Source organism: Geospiza fortis, unplaced genomic scaffold, assembly GCF_000277835.1.
Source record: "Geospiza fortis unplaced genomic scaffold, GeoFor_1.0 scaffold84, whole genome shotgun sequence".
NCBI lineage: Eukaryota > Metazoa > Chordata > Aves > Passeriformes > Thraupidae > Geospiza > Geospiza fortis.
Genome location: NW_005054363.1, coordinates 848,519 through 870,874, shown reverse-complemented (window position 1 = coordinate 870,874; position 22,356 = coordinate 848,519). Strand labels below are relative to the sequence as shown.

The window sequence follows — 22,356 nt, the reverse complement described above, 5'->3', positions numbered from 1 at the left end:
ACTTTTCATATCCTTTCATCACACACAAAGACCTAATCCTGAGACTACTTGAGCCACCAATGTAGGCTGTGGCTGAGACCACCACTGAATGTGCCATTCCCTTCTCACTACACACAAAACACATTGACTGCAGCTTTATGGAGTGAAAATAGTGAAAAAAAGGAAAATGTGAAGGAGGTGTCCACAGTCATTTCTTAAAAAAAAAAAAGAGAAAGGGGGAAAGAAAAAGCTGCTGCATCTGGATATTAGGAACAAAAAGTGCCTCAGACTGGAATAATAGCTTGGGTCACTTGCTTTCGTATGTGCACAAGAGTGGAACTGCCGTTCCTTGTTTCAGTACCACTGACCCCTGCATTTTATTGTGTGAGGATGTCAGGGAAAGTGTGTAGAAGGAATTTGAGGATCTTTTAGTTTAACAATGATGTTGTTTTTTTGTGCTTTCTGTGAGAGGTGGGATTCCTGAGGAGTTTGTTGCGTTGTTTTTTCCAGTTTAGCTGAGTTTAGTCTGTATGCATGTGTGAGTTTTGAGAGGCATTTTTATTCATTAAAGGATAATTCTTTCTTTGTGTTTACATGTGCGTATTCAAAATATGATCAGCAACGTGTTGTCCCCTCAGTAGTGGGATCTGTGTTAAATGTCAGTATACTCTGTTGAGCCTGGTACGTAGTGCAGACCTGTGGCCTCGATACCTTGGATACTTTTTAGCTTCCCTTCTGCTGAATCACGGTAACTTTGCTGTGCTGAGGTTTAAATGAAAAATAGATAAATTAAAGAAACACAAAACAGTTGTCTGGTAACACTTGACAACTGAAACCTTATGGGACTTTTTCTTGCTGTACCTTCCCAAGATCCATACTGCACAATGAAAGACTAGTTAAAACCTAAAAAAAAAGTAATAGGGGTATGTATTTTTTCATTGATAACTTTTGAGCTCTAGTTTCAGAAAAGGTTAAAATTATCATTGCAATAAGATCCTATTTTTTTTAATTAACTACACTGTCTTGTTAAAAACAAGGAAGCAAACAAATAAAAGGGGTGGGAAGTAGTGGAGGAAGAGCAGGCTTGGGTTGCATTTGTGTCTCCAAGACCAACATGCAGAAGCTGTGAGTTTAGCACAGACACTTGTCTAAATAATGCAGTTTTTTATTGACCTTTTCTTCTCTGTCCTTGAATGTCTTGATTGTTAAATCTCAGTAGCCAATTAGTCTTGTTGATGGTGACCAGCAGTGGGAGATAATCCATGCCAAAGCTATTGCTGTTCTTTATTTTGTACCTGTCATCACATTCCTTTGAATGGAAGGGTGAGTATCTTGCATCCTACAGACTGAATATTTACTCAGATTGGTGGTGTGTGTACAGGATAAAACGTGTAAAGTCTGGAGTCACTGCTAATGGGTGAATTCCTGTTTACATATGGACCTCAGTTTTCCAGGGAAAGCTATGGTCTGTTCTCACTATAGTGGCTATGTATCCCCAGCCTAAGCCTTTGCCTCCCTCCTCCTTTTTTTAAATTTTATTTCTTATTTATGTTCATTTGTAGATTTTGTTTTAAGAATAGATATGCATGCAATTGTCCACACATTAGTGTCAAGGCAGCAGAGATCACTACTGTAACAAAACTAATTTGTGTGGGAACATAATTTAAGTGGTTTAATATTTTAGGGTGTTTATTTACTTGGTATTAATAAAATTTGAAGGTGCAACACTTTATCTGACACTGGAAAGAAGGTAAAATAATACTGAAAATGTGGTGTCATTACCTTCTTGTCCTCTTGCCTCCTTTACTGCTTTTCTTGTTTCTCTTAACTAATTTCCTTTTAGTTTTTGCACTTCTGCATTTATGTGGTAAAAGTACGTCATAGTTTTGTACTGGGCTCCTTTCATTTTCTCATATGTGGAATACAGGTGGTTTGAATATAGTGCTCTGAAAAATAAAGCTAGTTTTCAATTAGTGGAATTCTGTCTTTTTCTGTTTCTAGAGCATTGTGAGGTGCAGTCTTTATCCTAATTTCTCTAACATTTGAGCAGATTGAGGTGTAATGGTACTTGTTCTTGCAGTATTTTGATAGTTAGAACCTGTAAATACAAAATTACAATCAGGTTTAAATAATCCCTTCTCCAAATGGGCTTCTGTGTTTTCTTTATCAGATTACTTTCAATATATTTTCAGATAATAGAAAGCAGGATAGTTGTATGGCAGTCCAGTGATGTTCCTCCCATTCTGTGTGGTTTGGAAATTTCCCCACTTTGGTTAAGGTGGAATTTGTAAAAGAATCTCCAAAAAGAGATTCTATTCATTTGGGGCTGTTCCTATCTGTTGGAAGGCATTTTCTCATTTGCTTTTCTTTTAATGAAAGAACGCCAAGAAATATTCTCTAAGTGTATTTATGTATGCAAGTGAATTATCTTCTGTAGTTTTCTCCTTTTCTTTTTTGTCTTTCTTTGTGTATATACTACTGCTGTTTTTAGAGCTAGAGTAGAAATTTTTATTATTATTTTATAGGTATTTTATATGTATTTTATAGGTTATAGATTTTTACAGGTTTATTAGTATTTCTCTGACTTTGTAAGCATTATCACAACCTATCATATCTGTGTGTCAGACTGGTGATTAGTTTTAAGACTTCTGAAAATCATTAACACTTCTAACACTTTACGGTAGCCGGAAATATTTTAATTCTGCTGTCAGTCACAGAGTGTAACAATCCTGTTCCAAATGGTGATAAGTACAAATCTTCTAGATTGCCTTTAACTACTGATATACTATAGATAGGACAATGTATGCTTACAAACAAATTAGGATTTCACTGTTTGGCAAAAGGATTGGAGATTCCACTTTTGATTCAAGAAGGAAGGAGTAACTTGGAGATAATTTGCATTACTGAGCCATGTTGCTGACACTTGTGTGTGTGTGTGTTAAATCATTGTGCATATTTATGCCCAAAACAAACATGTGGGACAAGGAATTATCTTTAGCAAAAATAAAGGCTTCATCTCACAGAAGTGTTCTCTGCCAGGGTGATGTGTGCATCTGCACAATATAAGAACTTCTTTCTTGCTGAAGCTGATACTGTGGCTACTTGGTGAACTCTGCAGCTGATTTGAAAATTCCAAACGAGTTTGTTTGTCAAAAGGCAGAGGAGACTGCAGTGTGGGCGGTTCTGTATGACAAAAGATGAGAGTTCAGGTGGTAACCAAATGTCATATGTCTTTTTATTGCATCTTTTTATTACATCTACATTAAAGGACATTTTTGTACTGTTTAGAATAAATTGATTCATTTGGATTGTGCTCCTGAAATACAAAAGTCTGTGTATTTAGGCTCTTTCAAGGGCTTAATAATATCTATTCCTGCACAGTGGAAGAATAGGATGCTGAGATATTTCATATTCTTTCACAATCACATCCCTAAATAATTTTCTTAATGGTTTTTAAAATCAGTCTAATGTTTAAAGAAGCAGAGCTCTGTTGCTGTGATTGTCACTCGTATGCTAAAATAAAGGGCTTAGCTCTTCTTATAAAACTGCCGGGTTTGGTAGTTGGTTCAGTTGTCCGCCCTTCTGTCAAACTCAACATAACGCTTTGAAAAACAGTTTTTCAATTTTCCCACTAATAGTCTGGATTTTGGGATCAGATCAGACTTGGCTATCAGTTACTTTCCTAAGTGTGCCCTTGCAGATGGTTTGGGATAAATAAACCTTCTGAAAAACCTTCCTGATGGTTTGCTGCATATTTGTAACACATAAAGAATGAACACACAGTTATGACAGTAAATGATGTTTATTCTCTGCCGAGGAAGTTTCTCTTTACTCACTGGGTTCTGGACAGGCACAGAGCAGCTGAACTGGCTGAAAGCTGCTGGTGGTGGAGTGAGGCTGGTGCTGATTAGTTTAAATATGCTGAAAGCATCAGACCACTGTTGAACTTTTTGGAGATGAGTGATCAATAGATATCGTGTAGTACTGAAAAATTATGAGTCAGGAGTGTGTTTTGAACAGGAAAGTAGTATTTTACAGCCCTATCAAAGTGACAAAGCTCTGGGGAAGTTAAGTGGAAAAATGTCAGGAACAGGTTAGAAAGCATTTTTTGCATATCTCCTGTGAAAGAGAGTGTGATCTGAAGGAAAAAGAAGGTAGTTTTATTTGTTAGGATAGCTGATGCTGTAGTCCTTAATATTTTTCATAGTTTTCATTTAACTGTGGCAGACAGACTGTTGTGGTGTTTACAGAAATATGAGTGGTTCTTCATTCCACCTAAAAATAAATACATGAATAGTGTATTTCTAAATAGCAAGAACAACAATAAAATGCTTAAAAGCTTGTAGTTGCTGTAAGGCAGAAGAGCTGTCTCACTGAGGAATTGATACTCTCTTTAACAGAAGAGCCCACAGTTTGAAAGTAGCACAAAGCTTTTAAAGTTGTTGAAAGACCCAGAATTAACTTCTGGTGAAAGTTAGACTTGGCTGAGCAGAAAAGGTCACGCAGTTGAAAATGAGGTATTCTTGAGGAGGGTGTGCAGCTGCTCTGGCATTATGGCCATGAGGAACAAGAGACCTGAGGCAGGAAGGTACAGGGCTCAAAGACAAAGTTTGCAAAGCTGTGACATGTGGGGCGGCAGTGTCTGTGATAAGCAGAGTTTTGCTAAACATTTTAAAGAACTGGAAAAATAAAAAGTGCATTACATGGGTGAAAAGGTGATAACATCATTGTTAGCTCAGAAGAATTCCTCACAGGGAGAGAGGACAGTATTTCAGCAAGTAAATGAATGGACTAGACCATAAGAACATGAACTAATGCCATCAGTGGTCTGTCTAGATCAGTGTTTTTTCTCCAGCAGCAGCAGTAGGAGATGCTGTTTGTCGAGGGCATGAGCTTTCTGTGATCCTTTCCCTGTTTAATACCCTAGCACTCACAGTTTTGTCCTCATGGTGTCAAACAGCCTAACTAACTTTTCCCAGCCTAACTTTTCCCAGTCCTTCTACTATGCATTTTTTACATTATTTTATATTGGCCTGTAAGATCTGCTTCCTGCATCCTAATAGCCTGAAAGCAGTGAGATTTTTTTTTTCATTCTATGTATATGTTTTCCATAATTTTCACTGAAATAACTTCTGCTTTCAAAAGGGTTTTTTGAGTGGGATAAGACTAAGACAAAGATCAGTGAATCAGCCTCTGCTGGTAAAGTGCTAAATATGTGAATAAAGGACAAAATGGAAAATACACTACTTGTAGCGGTACTAAGGAGTAAAATACCCATTATTGAATCAAATGTTTTGATTTCATAAGGCTCTGTGCTCAGTGGGGCTGTCTTGGGCTTGTATAGCTGTGGAAACTTCATGGAAATTACTTCTAAGAGGTAGGAGGGGAGCAAAAATCATCAAACCATTCTTCATTTTCCTTTAAAAATGTCAGTTAATCAACAGCAAGGACTGACAGAGGAGATACAAAAATGCATTTTTCTGGGAATCTTAAAAGCAAGTGCAACAACCAACAAAGCAACCACACTTGGCAATGGTGGTGGATATTGGAGGCACAATGCCTCTAAATTAATATGATTGAAAAGGGATGCTTTCTGCTACCTGAGGAGTAACTCTGGGAATGTTGGGTGATGCCAGACATTTTTCTGTAGTGTTTCAGGCAGGTTCTGGCAAGAGCTGTCGAGAAAGCAAAGCATGTATATGTGCATGTGCTACACTCACTGATTAGTGCTGTTTCCTCAAGCTACCATGTAAAGTTCTGCTTGGCATCTGAGGTGTTTCACAGGAAGATAAAATATATTTTTCATGGTATGAAGACCCCTGTAGTTTATGTGAATAGTTCTTATGTGTGCACTTTTTGTCCCTTGGGAAGAGAGCAACATAAGAGTATAGCCAAGGCCTATTCACAGGAGAAGTGACAAACGGGCACTGTTGAACAGCATATTAACTCTTTCTATTATTCATATGGGGAAATCACAGTAAAGTTATAACTAACTCCTTGACTTCAGGAAGACCTCTCACTTTTCTGTAGATCCTCATTGCAAAGTTGTGACTTGCTGCCCAAATCACTGAGAGCACTTCTGTACAGATGTGCTTAGAGGGCACAAGGTGTAATAACAAGGAGCACTTCAGAAAATCGAAGATTCTGTTCAAGATTCTGTTGCTTATAAATACAGAAATATGTTGTCCACAGTTGTTTATAAGAATGGCTATTGGCACTGTAATTTTGTGTATGACAGTATTGGTTTCCCTGTACAGTGGGTATGAGCTGGAGCCGCATGCCTAAGTAGAGGCTGTAGCTTTGGCTCTGATAAAAGCTTTTTTTTCCGTGGAAAACTTGTAAGTAACTTACAGGTAAGTAAGTTGCTGCTGGAAGTAACTTACTGCCATGGCCTAAGAACCCTGGCAAAAAAACTTCTTACATGAGTGAAGATAGTTTATTTTTATTGAGTAGATAACCTCTGTATGTTGTAGGAATATAGTGCGGAGTTTTAAGGGATGAGTGTTTCAAATGTCTGTCAGGATCACCAAGTCCAGAGCCTGGTTATGTGTCTGTTTCTAAAGCATGGTATCTGGAAGTCTCAGACCATGTACAGACTGTGATTTCTGAAAACTGCTGTTACAGTCAAGTTCTGCATGAGACAGTTAAGCCTCTTGGCCCAGGCTGCCCAGAGAACCTATTTCTATCCCTTCTTGTAGGTAAGAGTTTACTGATGATAGGATACTGTTTGAATATGAGAGTGGTGGTGGTGGTGCCAATGTATTAAAGAAAACACCCTTTTTTATTATAAGGTCACTTGTTAAAGAACAATAACACACAGTTTGCTGTGACCTCAAACAAATATTAAGGCTTCTCACTTAATGACAAAATGCATGCCAAGTCAAATGAATGAGCATGTTGGTGGCACAGAAAACATTTGCCCTGAGGAGCTCAGTATATGCTTGTTCACTTGGAAAAACAGTGATCCAGAAGGACTGTCTTGTAGAGACGAGAACAAATAGGAGGTGCTAGCATTAAGGATGTGATTGGAAATTTTGAATACATTTCTGGCAGATGTATTCAACCCATTTGCAGTGACATACTGATTTAGTTCAGTAACCCCTTGTTGACTAATCGCAAATAGCAGGGTTGAGAGGAGATGAGAACATCTCATAGGACATAAGATGAACTTGCTCTTTTTGAAGCTTTTAGAGCTGGCAGTATTTAGTTCTAATGTTCTTCATTCAATTTATCTGAAATTATAATTTTCATTTCTTATCCAGCTGTGTCTTTTTTCCCCCTTTCAGTGCATTGGTTGTCATGGTCTTTAAATTCCATATTTTTTCAAGGATGCACATTTTCCTAAAGCTGAATTAACACTGATTGAGAGCTGTCATTCCTGTCAAAGATTGCTGTCCTTGGTTGCTTCAGAAAAGGACATTGTCAGAGATACCACTTAAATATTGTATATCCCATGTGTTCTCCTGTACTCATAAATCTTCATTGCATTTTTGCTGAAGACGAATGTGTTCTGACAGTTTGATGCAAACAATAGTATAAACAAGCATATATACTTATTTTTAACCTGTTCCAAAAGAAAACACATAAATTTTTTTTAAAAAGTAGTTTGAAGACGAGACTGCTCACCTCAACTCAGCTGCTTTAAGTGAGTAAAATGAAGTAGAATTGTTTAGGTGCTAGTTTTTCTTTGGATGTTTCCTGTGGCTTTTTGTACGAAAGGGGAAAAATGCAGAAAATCTACACTGTGGTTCTGGGTGGAGCTGCCTTGAGTAGTGTGTTTATCACTCTGATCTTCTCATTGCAATGTCATCTTCCCAGGGAAACTTGTCTTCTGGTGTCCCAGTGTAACCAGCCACCTGTGCAGTTTTTCTTTAACAGAGATGCAGGTCAGTCAGTCCAGACAGTCTGGTTTAAAAAAGTCTGTTTGAAGGAAAAAAAAAAGCATTCAAGGATAAAGAAAATGTCAGAACTGGATTAAGGATTGATTGTACATGCAGTTATTTGGCAGAGTCAACAAGGAAATAATTTCTGTTAGGGGTAGGGGAGAAGGAGGAGGAAGGGTAATGCCAAGCAAGTATGAACAGAGTGGGGTTTTGTAGTTTCTTGACATGGCTTTACTTCAGACAGCACAGCCTGACTGAGAGTGCCTAAAGTTAATGCAGTAAAGGTTCAAACTGAAGTCGAGGACATGTGCCTTTGCTATTATTAAATTAGTATGGCTTTGTGGCAGTTCTCTGAGCTAATATAATCCTTGGGAGTGTATACTGGGACCCGAGAGTAGCATTTGGGAATTGGGGCTGAGTAGGTGTACTTGGCTTTTGCTTAAGTATTGGTAAAACCAATCCTGGACTGCTGCAGTTATTCTTATGTGGGATTTGACTGTAGATTTGGTCATCAAAATTTAGCCTTGATGGGCTTTAGATCTTTCCTTTGCTGTAGTCAGAGGGCATCAAGTAAATACAGTTAATGGATTGTAGCAAAATACTAAACCATAGGGTCATTAGGTATGCAGTTAAAGGTTAGAGGAAGTTACTGCCATCCTTGGACATGTTTAAAAGATGCACATACCATGGTTAAGGACATGGTGTAGTGGGGGACTTATTAGTGCTTCATTAAGGATTGGACTCTATGATCTTAGTGTCTTTTCCAATCTAAACAATCTTACTATTCTGTTCATCACTTCTAAACTGTTAAACTAGGACAGGAGTTTCACTATGTAAGCCACATCTGGATTCCCACAATGAGGTTTCCAAGTCTCAAATCCCATCCCCTGGGCTCCTGTCATTGGTGGGAGATCCTACCAGGTCAACAACTGCATGTCCAGAATAGTGTGGTTCCTATGGTAGTAGGTCCTATACTATGTTTTTCTGCTCTGTGGTTGTGATACAGAAATACCTGTTACTCCTAGATCAAGACCTGTTTGAGATAGAAACTCCAGAATACCACTCTCAGCACCTGTAAGAATAATGGAGAAGTAGGTCATCAGATGGTGAAGGGAAAGCATGTTTCACAAGTGAACGTGCTGATCAGAGCATTCATTTCCCTGGAGGGTTATAGTTGGGTATGCCTCCTGCAGTAAAAGAAGAGATTTTTAAGCAAAAAAAAGCCACAGTAAATGGAGTGACTGACTAAATCATGAGGGAAGTCTCTCAGGACTCTTGTAAGCAAGAGGATAACTCCCAACAGAAACAACATGGGCTTTTCTGTACTCTAGGGATAGACTGTGTGCTGGCTGTGTGTGGGAGATTAACCTTTCTCCAGAGAAATGGAAGCAAGTTTGAAGGTGGACGTTGGTCACTATGTCTCCATTTGGAAGTGATGGTCTTTTCCTGAAACTATCCAGGTCTTTTTTTGACTTGGTAGCCAGTGCATCTGTTGTCTTTTGTGCAAGGTGGCCTTGTTTCAAATACTGTGCAGATAACTGTAAAATGTAATTCATCAGCTCCTGTGTTTTTGTTTTGGTTGCTTTTCTTCTTTTTTTTTCAGTTTAACTATTACTTTCCACACAGTCATTACGAGTGTTAAAATTAAGAAATACATTAAAAGGTGCTGGGTTTGTAGACCGTATTTCTTTTATGAAGGAAAATCTTGGACTTTTGATGCAACTTTCCATTGTAAGCTGATTCTTCCATGAGAAGTCTAGATACCCAGTCCTGAGTGTTTCTTGCTGTTTGTCTCCAGAGAGGAGAGACAGCAGACACTCATGTCACCATTATTGTCACCCTGCTGACTATCTTGGGTCCTGCAGCTCGCACACAGTGGAGCTGGTAGAAGCTGGAGCGGTCTCCAGCTGCAAAGGTTGGTTGTCTCTTGTGAAATTCAGGAGCTAGAACCTTTGCCTTACCTCACGCAGTGACTACATGATTACAGTCTGCAAATGGTTGTGTCTGGCTTTCAGACTACTTCATTAAGAGTTAATTTATATGCAAGTTTGGTTTTCAAAAAAAAGAACACACATGACTGATCCACCCTATCATAAATTTTTATAATGATAAGGTGGTGCAGGCTCATCTAAAATTCCTTCCAAAGGCGGTGTCAGATTTTTACTTTAGTCATCCTAACCATCTTTTCCTTCCCTGTATTTCTGCCATAGCAAGGCTTTGTTTACACGAGCTGGATCTTAATAGTTCTACTCCCACTCCCACCCCCACTGGCACTTTGCAACATATTGTAGATTATCATCACTAAACTTCAGTTTGGCTTCTTTGTTTTTTATTAAGAAGCATTTGTTTTCCTCAGAATCCTTTTCCTTGAAGCAGCTCTCCTCAACATTTGACTTCAGATTTGCAGCTGATGTTATGAGGAGACTGTGTACTTCAGAAAAAGCTTTTTGTGACTGTCTAGGAAGTAACAGAGGAAGAAGGCAGCAGATGTATTGAGCAGTTTCAGAAGTGAGTTTGGAACAGGAAGGAATGGAACAGGAAGGAATCAGTCTCTGCTGATAAGGATGGAGGTGAAGGAACCTTTAGAAACTCACCAGCGTGTGGATGGCTGGCAGGCTTGGCAGAGATAACGAGCATTACCGAGCAAAGCAGAGATCTAGAACAGGAGATTTGTAGGAGGTCAGGAATCTTTATGTCCTTTCTCTTCACCTCATGATAAAAAGGAAAGACTCTAAAGAGTGCCAGAGAAGTAGAAGGTAGAGAAGGGCTGATGGCAGTGCTGGTGAGGAGCCCAGGGTGCTTTGTTTTGCTTTGTGCTGACACAGCCATGTGCATAATTGATCCAGGTGAAACAACGTGCACTCTCATTGCCACCTTGCCTCCTCCTGATGAAATCTAGGTAAAATGCTTGTGATCTGCTGTGTGTATCTAAAAGGTCAAACAACATGATGTTATCAACAGCTTAACCTATGGATGAGCAGTGTAGTGGTAACACAACTTCCTCCAGAGCTCCTTTCCCATGCCTACCTTTTAGAATTTTCCTTAATAGGGTCATGAGGCCCTAAAATGTGCTTTCAGGATCTATGAGATGAGGGGCTGTAACACTGATAAATCTTCTTTAATGAGCTAAGACCTCTAAGCCTAGAGCCGACTCATGCAGTTGTAACGTGTAATGTGTGGGTTTGCTCTTTGGTCAAGTCAAATTAGGGTAAAGGCAGAGAAGCCTGAAGGAAAAAAAAGCCAATTTAGGGGTAAAGATTGTACTTATTTTTGGCCTCAGTGTGCTACCAGAAGTGCAGTAGGAAATGCAATGTGTCATAGACACTTCCACTGAAAGTGTTTGAAAACCCAGGTAGCTCTCTGGTACCTGCCTTAGCTGATGTGTTGCTTATATGAGCACTGAGTTGGAAAAGTTGAAGGGATGGAAGCATTTTTACTCCAAGACATGCATTTCTGGTACCCAGTAGTCACTAATATATTTTTGGAATCTAAAAATCAGGCAGCCACAAAATTTAGCTGGAATCCATTCTGTGTTGTATGAGGTGTTGAAGAAGGTGGCTGCTGTACAGTCCATTAAATGAAAAATCTTTAGAAAATATTGTCACTGCTAAGGAATATGTTAATGAGAATAATACAGGAATTTGATCTTGAGCTAGGATTTCAGTTATCTGGTTTTGGTACTGTATGGGTTTATTTTTGTATGGGTTGAATTTTCCCCTCTTTTTAAGGATCAAACAGGCACATCCTAATTATAGTATACCGGGACTCCTACCATACATTCATTCATGTACAGCTGGGTTCTGCAAGAATTTTGTGTGCACATGATGGTTTGACTGTGTATTCAAACTGAAAGTTTGATGGAAGATGTGAAGGGGTCTGAAGGAAATAGTAGATTTAATTCAGAAAGTTGGGCAAGGATCCTCTGTCCTAAGCAAGAGAGTTTTCCTCATTATATCTAGTTTTCTAAGAGTAAAGTCAGCTTTACCTCACCTGTTACATTACACTCTAGTAAACCTGGTGAAACAAGCTTTTTATGACACTTCTTGCAGTGTGTAACTTTTTCTTCTTATTTGTAGCATTTCACATTGCAATCCTTTGGAAAGAGAAAGCCCACTTTCTCCTGTCCTGGGTTTTCTTTCTAAATGGGTCGATGTTGTATTTAGGAAAACATTGCAAGCCTATGCTGAAAGTCTCTCTTCTGAGTGTCAAGTCTTTCAACTCAAGTTGAAAGCCAGTTTTTCACCTGTTTCTTCTTAGCAGGAGTGAAAAAACACGTCCTTGATTCACCAAATAACTAGGATCCATTAAAGATTAGTTGTGTGTTACATTGATCGTTTATTATTTTATTACAGCTGTCACAAAAGAGTCTACCAAGAAAGACACTAATTTTCAGTCAACCAGCTTTGTAAAGACTTATTTTAAAGAACAAATAATGTGTAAGAAAACCATAACTGGAAAAATAGTCAATTTAGATATTACTGTAAATTTTCCAAGTTGCTTAAAAATAGATGTTGGTCATATGTTATGCAATGCATCCGCTCTTAAATGTGGTAGTTATGTTTAAATATATAAATGTTTCAATAGTGTTAAGTAGTTTTATACTTGTTCTAAATTAAATTCTTCTGGCAAAGAGTTTTTTATTTTGTTTCTATTGTGCTCCAGACTCTCCTACAGATTTGTGGTGTGGTGGCTGTGGCTGTGGCAGTGATTCCTTGGATGCTCATCCCCTTAATTCCACTATTTATTCTTTTCATTTTTCTTCGACGATATTTCTTAGACACTTCAAGAGATATTAAACGTCTAGAATCCACAAGTATGTAGTTTGGTGGGACTTAATGTTAGTTTGAACCCTACTTATTATTATGTGAAATGCTAGTATTTTATAGACAGTCCATCAAAGAATTTTTTTTCTTTTGCTATGCAAATAACTTCCTTATTGCCTTGGTTCTCAACTAGTGAATTACATGCTTAACTCCTGATTTGCATAATGATAAACCTAGGGTATGTCAGTTAACTATCTGTAAATAAAACCGGTTAAGAATATGCTAAGCTGCTGGTCTTTGGGACCTTGCATGCATATACTAATGGTATTTCTGACCTTATCTGACTCCTGTGCCTGACTTTAGCTTGACTATAATATGGAATATTAAGCATTATGAATAACAAACATGACTGCCTAATGTCATTAATAAAGCCCAAAGAATTTCTACAGTGACAGCTATTGTTAAAAATGTAAGACATTTTTGCATAAATTAATCTGCCTGGCTGTCTGACTGATTCTAATTGAGTAAGAGAACATTAGTTAAAGACATTGCATATTTATTCTAAAAAGATGCAGTAGAATAGTTTGTATGCTTAAATATAAAGTGGTAGGATTAAAGATTAGTGTGGTACAAAAAGAATTAAATGTTGTCCTTCATCTGTTGTTAACTCAACTCTCATTTCCCTTTGTAGCTCGAAGTCCAGTGTTCTCCCACTTGTCGTCATCCCTCCAGGGGCTTTGGACTATTCGGGCTTTGAAAGCTGAGGAAAGATTTCAAAAATTATTCGATGCACACCAAGACCTCCACTCAGGTTTGTGATGAATTGATGGGAAAAATCAAATACTTTGCACGGTGGGAGGGAAATATCTTTTGCCCTCAGCGACACGTATATAATGTGCATTAAAATCAGTAGGAGCTGTGCATTTGTCTCTTTAGGGTAAAATTCCTGTATTAGAACAAAAACATTATCTGTCTAGATTTAGAGAGTTTACTTTGGGCTGTAATATAATTTAGAATACCCATGCATATGTTTTAACAATGTATAAGATAAACATTTGAAAGTATGCCTGATAAGAATACTTAAAGAATAATTTTTAACATTTTCCTGGATTCCATCTTTAAGGAAAGGAAAGGTAGGGGGAGGGCAGAGATGTGGAGGGAACAAGGTATATTATGAAGCATTTGATACTAAGTAGTGTGCTGGGAATGGTATAAATAATCTTGGAGAAGTTTCATAAATCTAACTTATTTTTTACTTTGAGCACCTTTCAGGGCTTAAATCTAAAATATGGAATTAACATAATTGGAAGGTGTGAAATATTGGTGTTCTGCAGGCATAATATAATTCAGGTTTGCACTGTGATTCTTTGACTTCTGTTATTTAAATGTTCTCTGTTACAATGTTCTTCAAGATATAGCAGAATGGAAGTTTTCAGTTTTATGTTTGTTAGGTAAGATTGTGACTTTCCTCCGTGGTAAGGCATACAAGTATATTCAGTTACTGTTTTGTAATTTCTAGATTTACAAAGTTTCAGGCAAGACCAGCTGATCCTTTCTGAAGTACAGCTTATCACAGGTTGTAGCATCATACACACTGACCATGTTGAGACCAGTGACTTGTGACTGGTGTAGTGCATCTTCCAGGGAGGCACCTCTAGCTTTGAATTTCCCATTTTTAATATTTTATAGTTGCTAGTTATCTGACCAAATCAGTGTTACAATACCTGATAGCGAGGGAAGACAAAGTTGTGGTTTTGTTTTATATTAAAAAACATCTGTAGGCAATGAACTGCATACAGAAGTTTCACTATACAAAGGGGACCATGACATTTAAGAGAAATATTTTTCTGTATTTTAAGGTCAGATCCAGGGAACATAAAAACACTTCAATTTTTCAGTCAGTTTTGTGCATCTCCCTAACAAAACTGTCAGTAATACCTCTCATGGGCAGATCATGAACCTGTTTTTGAGGTCAAGCTTCAGTGCTTATAGTCACACTCTTCTGAGTACCTACACTCTTCATCTTGGTGTCTTTTCCCCACAAGCCTTTGGGGCACACCAGCTGGCTTAAACTGTGTGTGGTTTTTGGTCCTCATGTGGAATATGTGTCTGGACAGCAAAAGAGGCCAGAACCCTGTGGGCTGTATTAACAGGAGCATAGCCAGGGGAAGAAGGGAAGTGACTGTCCCCCTCCACACTTGTTAGCCGCACTGGGAGTGCTGCATCCAGTTGTGGACTGCCAGCTCTGGGAAACATTCTAACAAGCTGGAGTGAGCTCCCTGTAGGGGCCATGAAGATAGTTAGGGTATTAACAGGAGAGATTTCCTTGTGAGGAGAGTACTGGGCTTGTTCAGTTCAGAGGATTTAATAGCTGCCTTCCAGTGCCTGCAAGGATGTTGCCATAAATACAGGTTTCTCACCATGGTGCCTGGTGGTAGGAGCGCTGACTTGGGTGTAAGTTGTAACAAGAGGTTTTTAACCTGAATTCAAGGAAAAATGATTTCACTGTGAGCACAGTCAAGCAGAGGCAAGGATTGCCCACAGGTGCAGGCTTCATCTTAGAGATTTTCAAGACTCAAACTGCATAAAGCATGGAGCAACATCGTCTGACCTTTGACCTGACTGTGCTTGAGCAGGAGGTGGAACTAGAGATTTCCTGAAGTTGTTTTCACCCTGGATAGTTCTTTGATAGTAAATGTGAGCAAGCAGTAGCTGATGTAAGAGAATGCCTTTCATAGCAGCTCACAAAGTTGGAGGCCTGGGTTTTTTAGTCTCCTAAAGAGTTTTAAATTCTTTCCTGCATTGCAGAAGGCTCTCCCAACCAGTGATGGTTTTGCTTAGCACTTTTGGCTGGAGTAGTATCTTCCTCTCTATTTAGGCCTGAGCCTAGGACTCAGGACACTTGCTTTGAACCCCTTTGAGGCATGACTGTGAATGGAGTATTAAATAAATTTTAGATAAAAAACATCTAAAAGGCATGCTGACATTTGACCAAACCCAAGTTTCCTTCCTGCCAGTGCCCATCTCTATAAGCAAGCACATGAGTCGTCAGACCACGATGAGTCTTTATTAGTTCCTGTGACTGTCAGATTCCTTTCTTTATTCACAGTGACCCTTGTTGCATAGAGAGGTTGCAAAATGACCCCTCTCAAGCTGGCAGTGTAACACACCTCCCTGGACAATTAGGATCAATGGAGCAAAAGCTCCATAATCTGGCTATTGATCATCAGGCTTAAAACCACACTTATCTCCTCTCAATCTTACAGAAGGGTGAATTATTTTAGTCTGAATTTTTCCCAGCACTGGGCTAAGGAGCATTGAACAGTTGAAACTGCAGTGATCTTTAGCAGAGAGTAATGGCAAGCAAGGTAGAAGGGGTTGGAATGGTAACCTTCTGCTGTGACTTGTTAGCAGCTGGAACAATTCCTCTGAGTGCAATTCCTTTGAGTAGTCCTTATGGCTACTTTGCTTCTGGTTTTGGCCTTGGATTCAAACACTTTGCCCTCTGTATTGCAGTGTCTGTTTGTGCTGTCTCTTGTACCTTGTACTGTAGCATATCTGCCTGGAATGGAGCTTAGCACCAAATTGTCAACACCCGAGTGTGAGTGCAAAGTGGAGATGACCACCTGTGAGCTTCTCCAAAAGTAAAAATGTGCATCTGATCATCTGAATAGCTCTGTATAGCTGCACTGGCTGTATTGAGTAGCTCCTACAGGAGCTTAACCAGCTGCAACTGCCTTCTAAAAACTTAGCTCTGGCAGTTGTGTTGTGATATGTTCTAGCTAAAAGCCTGTAGACTCTAGTTGAGCTACAGTAAATGCAGTTGTACTTCTGCTTTTTGTATAAGACTCTTGAGTTCACTAGAGTTGAGAAGAGGTTTCCATTTTGAATAAGTGGACCACGCTTCGAGCCTTGACTGTTTTTCTTTCTCTTCCTATTGTGGTTGCTACTGGTGTGAAAACTAAATTAGACAATTTCAGGAAAACTGGTCAGTAGCCTGATCATCATCAGTCCATGCAGACATGCACTTGAAGATGGCAACGTTGGGTTTTTTTGACAATTTGTATTATTAACATGAATAAATTTAGTAATAATTATACAGCTTAGTTTTCTAATAATCCACTGGTTCTATGTCTTTGTAAAATACACTTTAGAGGCCTGGTTTCTCTTCTTGACAACCTCAAGGTGGTTTGCTGTGCGCCTGGATGCCATCTGTGCCATTTTTGTTATAGTGGTTGCTTTTGGTTCCCTGCTTCTCGCCAACAGTGAGTACAGATGTTAGAAAAAGTTCACCCAGTAATTACCATGTATAGTAATGCCTAATTTTTTTTCATATGTTGCTGTTTCTAATTGTTTAAAGGCTGTAATTAAGTTAAATATTTCTTTCTAGATCATGATCTCTTCCTTAGTCTAGGGCATTGGGGCTGTATCTGCTTTCCTGCAACTCCTGGAGGCAGTTCAGACATCTTCCGGGCTGAAGCATACATCTGTCATCATCCCCAAGTGTGCAAACAAACGTGCTCTTCTGTAGTCTTCACTTTTGAGATTCTGGCTTTCAGAGCAATAACAAGAAATAAATCTTCTTCTTTTTCCCTACCTTTGTCTTTCTCTTTTGGCCCTACAGGGCTTTGCTTTTTATATTGAAACACCCACGGAGCTGCTTCTTAACAATGTTTTTCCTTTCTGCACGTGGCACAGTAGGTCAAAAGGCAAGCTAAAGTTCTTAGGGATACTCTTCTCGTATCTTGGATCAGTGGGATAGGCCAGTTCCAGAAAGAAAATTGCCTCATAATAATACATTTTATGTTCACTGTCACTCATGAACTGTCATTAGTGTATGCATCATCCAGGATGTAATTGGGTTAGATGTGCTAGAATGAGATAGTCATCTGAAACATGAAGGAAGAAGTAATTATCTTGGACATAAAAATTAGTGCTAATTTGCTGGTTTTGTTTCTTTTCTTTTTTCTTTGGATAAGTTTTATATGTGCATGTGTATTTTAAAATTTGAACACTCTGTGCTGCACAACTCCACAAATTTTGAGCTAGGTTTGATGTTACTAGCATGCAAAAAGACAAGTCAAAACAATGGTCCTGAATCTTTCCTTGCCTCTGGATAAAGAGTAGTTCTCTCGAAGTCAATAGGACTATGTTAGGATAAAGTTCAAGTAAGTCAGAGGACAATCATGCTTAATATTGGGGCAGGCAGAATACATTTATTTTGTGAGAGTAGACCCACTGAACACAGTAAATGCTTTTATAAACAGGGGAAGAAATATTCTGTCCTTTTACTTTATCTGATTGTTTATAAGAGTACAAAGTTGAGGTAAATTTCATAACTAAATTTGAAATAATTTTACGCAAACTTTTTGCTTAGGTTTAGGGCCTTACCTGATTTGCATAGAAAAAAAGTGAATACTTAACTAATGCTCAGCCAGACAGGGATGACCCTAAAAATCTATGTAAGTTTGGTCTTGAGACTGAACCTTAGTTTTTAGATGAACACCAGGCCAAGGAGAATTTGGATTATCTTGTCAAAATGTGTCCAAACCGTACCCCAAAAATGCAGCAAGCAGCTATTCTGCTTGGAGCTACTCATTGCACAGATAGCAAGCAGTGCATAACCAAATAAAATTCTGGCTGTGATGCTTCTATCATGTATGTAACCTCATGAGAGAGAACTTAACTGAGATTTTGTGTAATTACAATGTACCTATTCAAGCCTCATTTTCCTTTCTTCTGCAGCTCTGAATGCGGGGCAGGTTGGTTTGGCGCTCTCCTATGCAATCACCCTCATGGGAACGTTCCAGTGGGGTGTTAGACAGAGTGCTGAAGTTGAAAACCTGGTAATGTTTATTTCTTCCTTTTTCCCTCTTGTTTGCTTTCATGCTTGTGACATGAAGCTTTAAGGATGAGATTCTTCTTAAATAACTTAGAGTATTAATACCTTAGCAAGCGATTGAGGCTCCACTCTGCAGTCATAAAGAAAAATTACTTCTTTTAGGTTATGATTTGTCTGATGGATTTTGAATGTTTGTTAAGATGAATTGTATCTGGGGATTGTCTTGCATTCATAGTAAGGGAGGTTTTACAATCTCCCTTTACAGCAGAAAGGAGACTGTCTAGTTACAGTGTAGACAATTGCATTGCAACTTGCTAAAGTTGCAATAAATTAATCCCTTTCTATAAGGAAGATTTTAAATTATGTTTTTATATTTGATATTTATAATTTATTGTTATTTATTACTGCATTTTAAAATTTTATTTATATCCCTCGTGGCAGTTTTAGAGTCCTTTTATTCCATTGCAAAGGCTTATAACTTTTAAATTTATTCTAAGTTAACACAAATGTGAAAGTATTTGTTTATATTCAACTGACAAGGCTGTGTGTTTTCCAAAATATATCATATAAAATGTCTTTGACCAATTCACAGTATTTACTAGCATGTTCTAATTTGCCTGTCTACTTTCTTAAGATAGTACATAAGAAAAACAGATTGTAGAAAAAACATGCTAAACATAAACCTGGGATTTTTTTTACTGTGTTGACAGCTGAAGTTACTTGTAATTATAGTTTGCTGTACGTAGTCTAGGAAATATGTGTAGTCCTTTCATAGAAGTTACAAAGCCATGCTTAATTATATTATAATGATAATAGCAATCATGATAATAACAAAGTTAGAATTTTTTTTGCTACCACATTGCTTTTTCAGTGCATTTTTCACACACTGGTAAACAGGCAGTAACAGATTTTCTGAGAAATGGGAAGAAAGCTTTCAGTTTTTTTCATTCCACTTGGGACATTTTTAAGTGTCTGTGGGAGTGTCACATGTACTCAGTGGCTTTCTTGGAGGCTGTGACTCAGAAATACCTTGGAAGAGAAAGGCCATTCACTAACCTGACTTTGGTGTGAAATGCTGATTATTTTATGGATCTATGATTAGCATCAACTTCTTTGATGGGTGGGCATCCACCAAAAATCCCTTGTTAAAGGGTGACTACACCTGGGGGAGGCAGGAACATTTCATCTCCATTCTGTTGCTAGCTGGTCAAGGGCAGTGATTGTCACACTCTGTTCAGGGATGGTGCACACTTGATTTCAGTCCTGTGTGCAGTTTTGGGCAGCACAAAACAAAATGAAGCTGTTGGAGCACATCCAAAGTAGGGTCATGAGGATGGTGAAGGATCTGGAGGGAAAGCCTTTATGAGGACTGGCTGAGGTCACTTGGGCTGTTCAGCCTGGACTAGAGGGGACTGAAGGGAGACCTCATTGTGGTCTACAACTTCCTTGTGAGGGAAAGAAGAGAGGCAGACACTGATCTCTTCTCTGTGGTGACCAGTGACAGGACTGAGGGAATGGCCTGGAGCTGTGTCAGGGGAGGTTTGGGTTGGATATTAGAAAAAGATTCTTCACCCAGAGGGTGGTTGGACACTGGAACAGACCCCCCAGGGAAGTGGACATGGCATCAGATCTGCCAGAGTTCAAGAAGCATTTGGACAATGCTCTCAGGCATTCTCAGGTGTGATTTTTTTTGGGTTGTCCTATGCAGGGCGAGGAGTCAAACTCATTCATGTGCCTGTAGTTCATTTGGCAGTTTCATTTCTTGCTTTATCTTTCTAACACACAATGAATTGGTGTCATCTTAGTCAAGACTGACAGACAACTCTCTTAGCCTAATTTTCTTAAAACTTATGACGTATTTAGGTTTGTAATTAATCCTACTGATGAGAAATGCTTATGAATGGCTTTATGTATCATGATAGATCTGGATCTGTAGTAGGACCTGAGATGCATTCTCTCCACTTTTTTAGTTGCATAAAGAAAGCCTAGAATGGCACCAAATACTCTTACCCGTGTTTAAAAAAAACCCACGGAGTAATTTGCATTGAATCTCCATGGTGAAAATATTTATATGCAGGCAGTATTTGCAGGGTATGCCATAGGATGAAGCTCATGTATCTATGTCTTCTTTCCTCCCCTTAGATGATATCAGTAGAAAGAGTGATGGAGTACACAGAACTTGAAAAAGAAGCTCCTTGGGAGACCAACAAACATCCACCCCCAGAATGGCCTAACCAAGGAATGATAGCATTTGAGAATGTTAACTTCACTTACAGTCTAGATGGACCATTGGTTTTAAGACATTTGTCTGCTGTAATTAAACCAAAAGAAAAGGTATGTATGTGGCTGTCTTTGGATATTCACAGAAATTAAGCAAAGTTGACAAGAAGCTGTGTGCTAGAAATGCATTATAAAATATGTGGGTGTTAGAAAAATAGTAAGTGTTCTTTTAAAAAATAAGCTTTAGTTATATTTAATAACAGAAGTAATAGCCTATTTATTTCATGTAAGTGTATGTAGCATAAATTTGTCTGGGAACATGATATTTCAGTCTGTCAAAACAAAGGATTAAACATACCAAATAATTCCCTTTAAAAAAACTGAGATTCTTCAGAAAGTAGCAGACATGGAAAATACCAGCCAAGCCAAGAATGTTTGTTCAAATCCAAAGAAAATGGAGCTGCATTAGGAAATTGGGGATTCAACAGAGGGAACATAATTGGAATTAAGTATGTCAACAGACAAGGTGAGCAAAACCAATAGAAAATAAGGAATGTACATGCCCTCGCACTAAGTCCAAAATGGAAGATAGAAGAAAGAAATACAAATCAGTTGCATAACTTCAGAATTGGGGATTTTATTTCAGTTCCTTTTGGCAACCAATGCAATTAACTGTTGTCATTAATTAGATTGGTAGCCAAAAGAAACATAGAAATAAAACTCTTGCTCCTCTGCAAATTTGACTCCTCCTCCCCAATTTTGACTCTATCCCTGTTGAAAGAGTGCTGCAGGGAAGGTCTCCCCCACAGACAAAATTAAATTAGAGCCCTGAAGTGTTAATTTGTGCTTTACTACATTTCAAATGCAGGTGTACTTTTTTGATTAGGAGGTCTTCCCTAGGAGGATGGTTCAACTCTACAGTCCTTGCCCGTGCCTCCTTTTTAACATGCTTTTAACATAAATTCCAAACACGTTCATTTTCTCAAGTGGACCTTTTAATAACATGCATGTTACAAAAATTCAACCAGACTTTGCTACATGGAGGTGATTTCCTGAAATTAGCTGTGAATGAGTAAAAAATGGTCTCTTGAGAAGAAGAGCCATATGGGCTGTCTCCTTAGCTATTACAAGTCTCTCCAATATAGACAAGAAATCCTATATTTCTCAGTGAGAGACAGGAATAAAGTAAAAAACGGAAGCAAGAGATGCTAGCAATGCATGACTCAGTGCTTGGTGGGGGCAGGAGATGGAGGGATGACAGGGGGTATTTATTTTTGCTGAGCAGTTATGCTGTGGTTTCATCATCCTGAATTTGCCCAGCTTGAAACTATTGCTAAGAACTTTGTGTTTGCTTACTATGATGTTTTGCACAATACTGCAGTAGGTTGCCACTGTGTAGAATAAATCTCCCAAGCATCTCTCCTCCTCACATTGACTTTAATTATGGAGAAGCATCTTCTTCAGAACCAGGTTTCTAGATCTGTCGGGGATTCTACCCATACTGCTGTCATTGAGAGCTCTTATGCCTGTTCAGGCCCCTGGCTTTTAGAGACTTCTGGTGGCTGCAGTGCCACTGGCAGCGGGAATGTGCTTGTATTTTTTCTTGTAGCCACCCCGGGGCCCAGTTTGGGAAGCTGTGGGTACGGTAAGAATTGCTAGCAAATCACTC

General features: G+C 38.6%; 1 protein-coding gene across 1 annotated transcript in view; it reads left to right on the top strand.

Moving 5' to 3' along the window:
- ABCC4 (ATP binding cassette subfamily C member 4) overlaps positions 1-22,356 on the top strand; it is a 125,522-nt gene that overhangs the window by 69,529 nt on the left and 33,637 nt on the right. Inside the window, exons 21-25 of the mRNA XM_031059556.1 lie at positions 12,525-12,675; positions 13,317-13,436; positions 16,780-16,890; positions 18,371-18,471; positions 20,610-20,801. Coding sequence (XP_030915416.1) covers positions 12,525-12,675; positions 13,317-13,436; positions 16,780-16,890; positions 18,371-18,471; positions 20,610-20,801 — 675 coding nt within the window. The remainder of the gene's footprint in view (positions 1-12,524; positions 12,676-13,316; positions 13,437-16,779; positions 16,891-18,370; positions 18,472-20,609; positions 20,802-22,356) is intronic.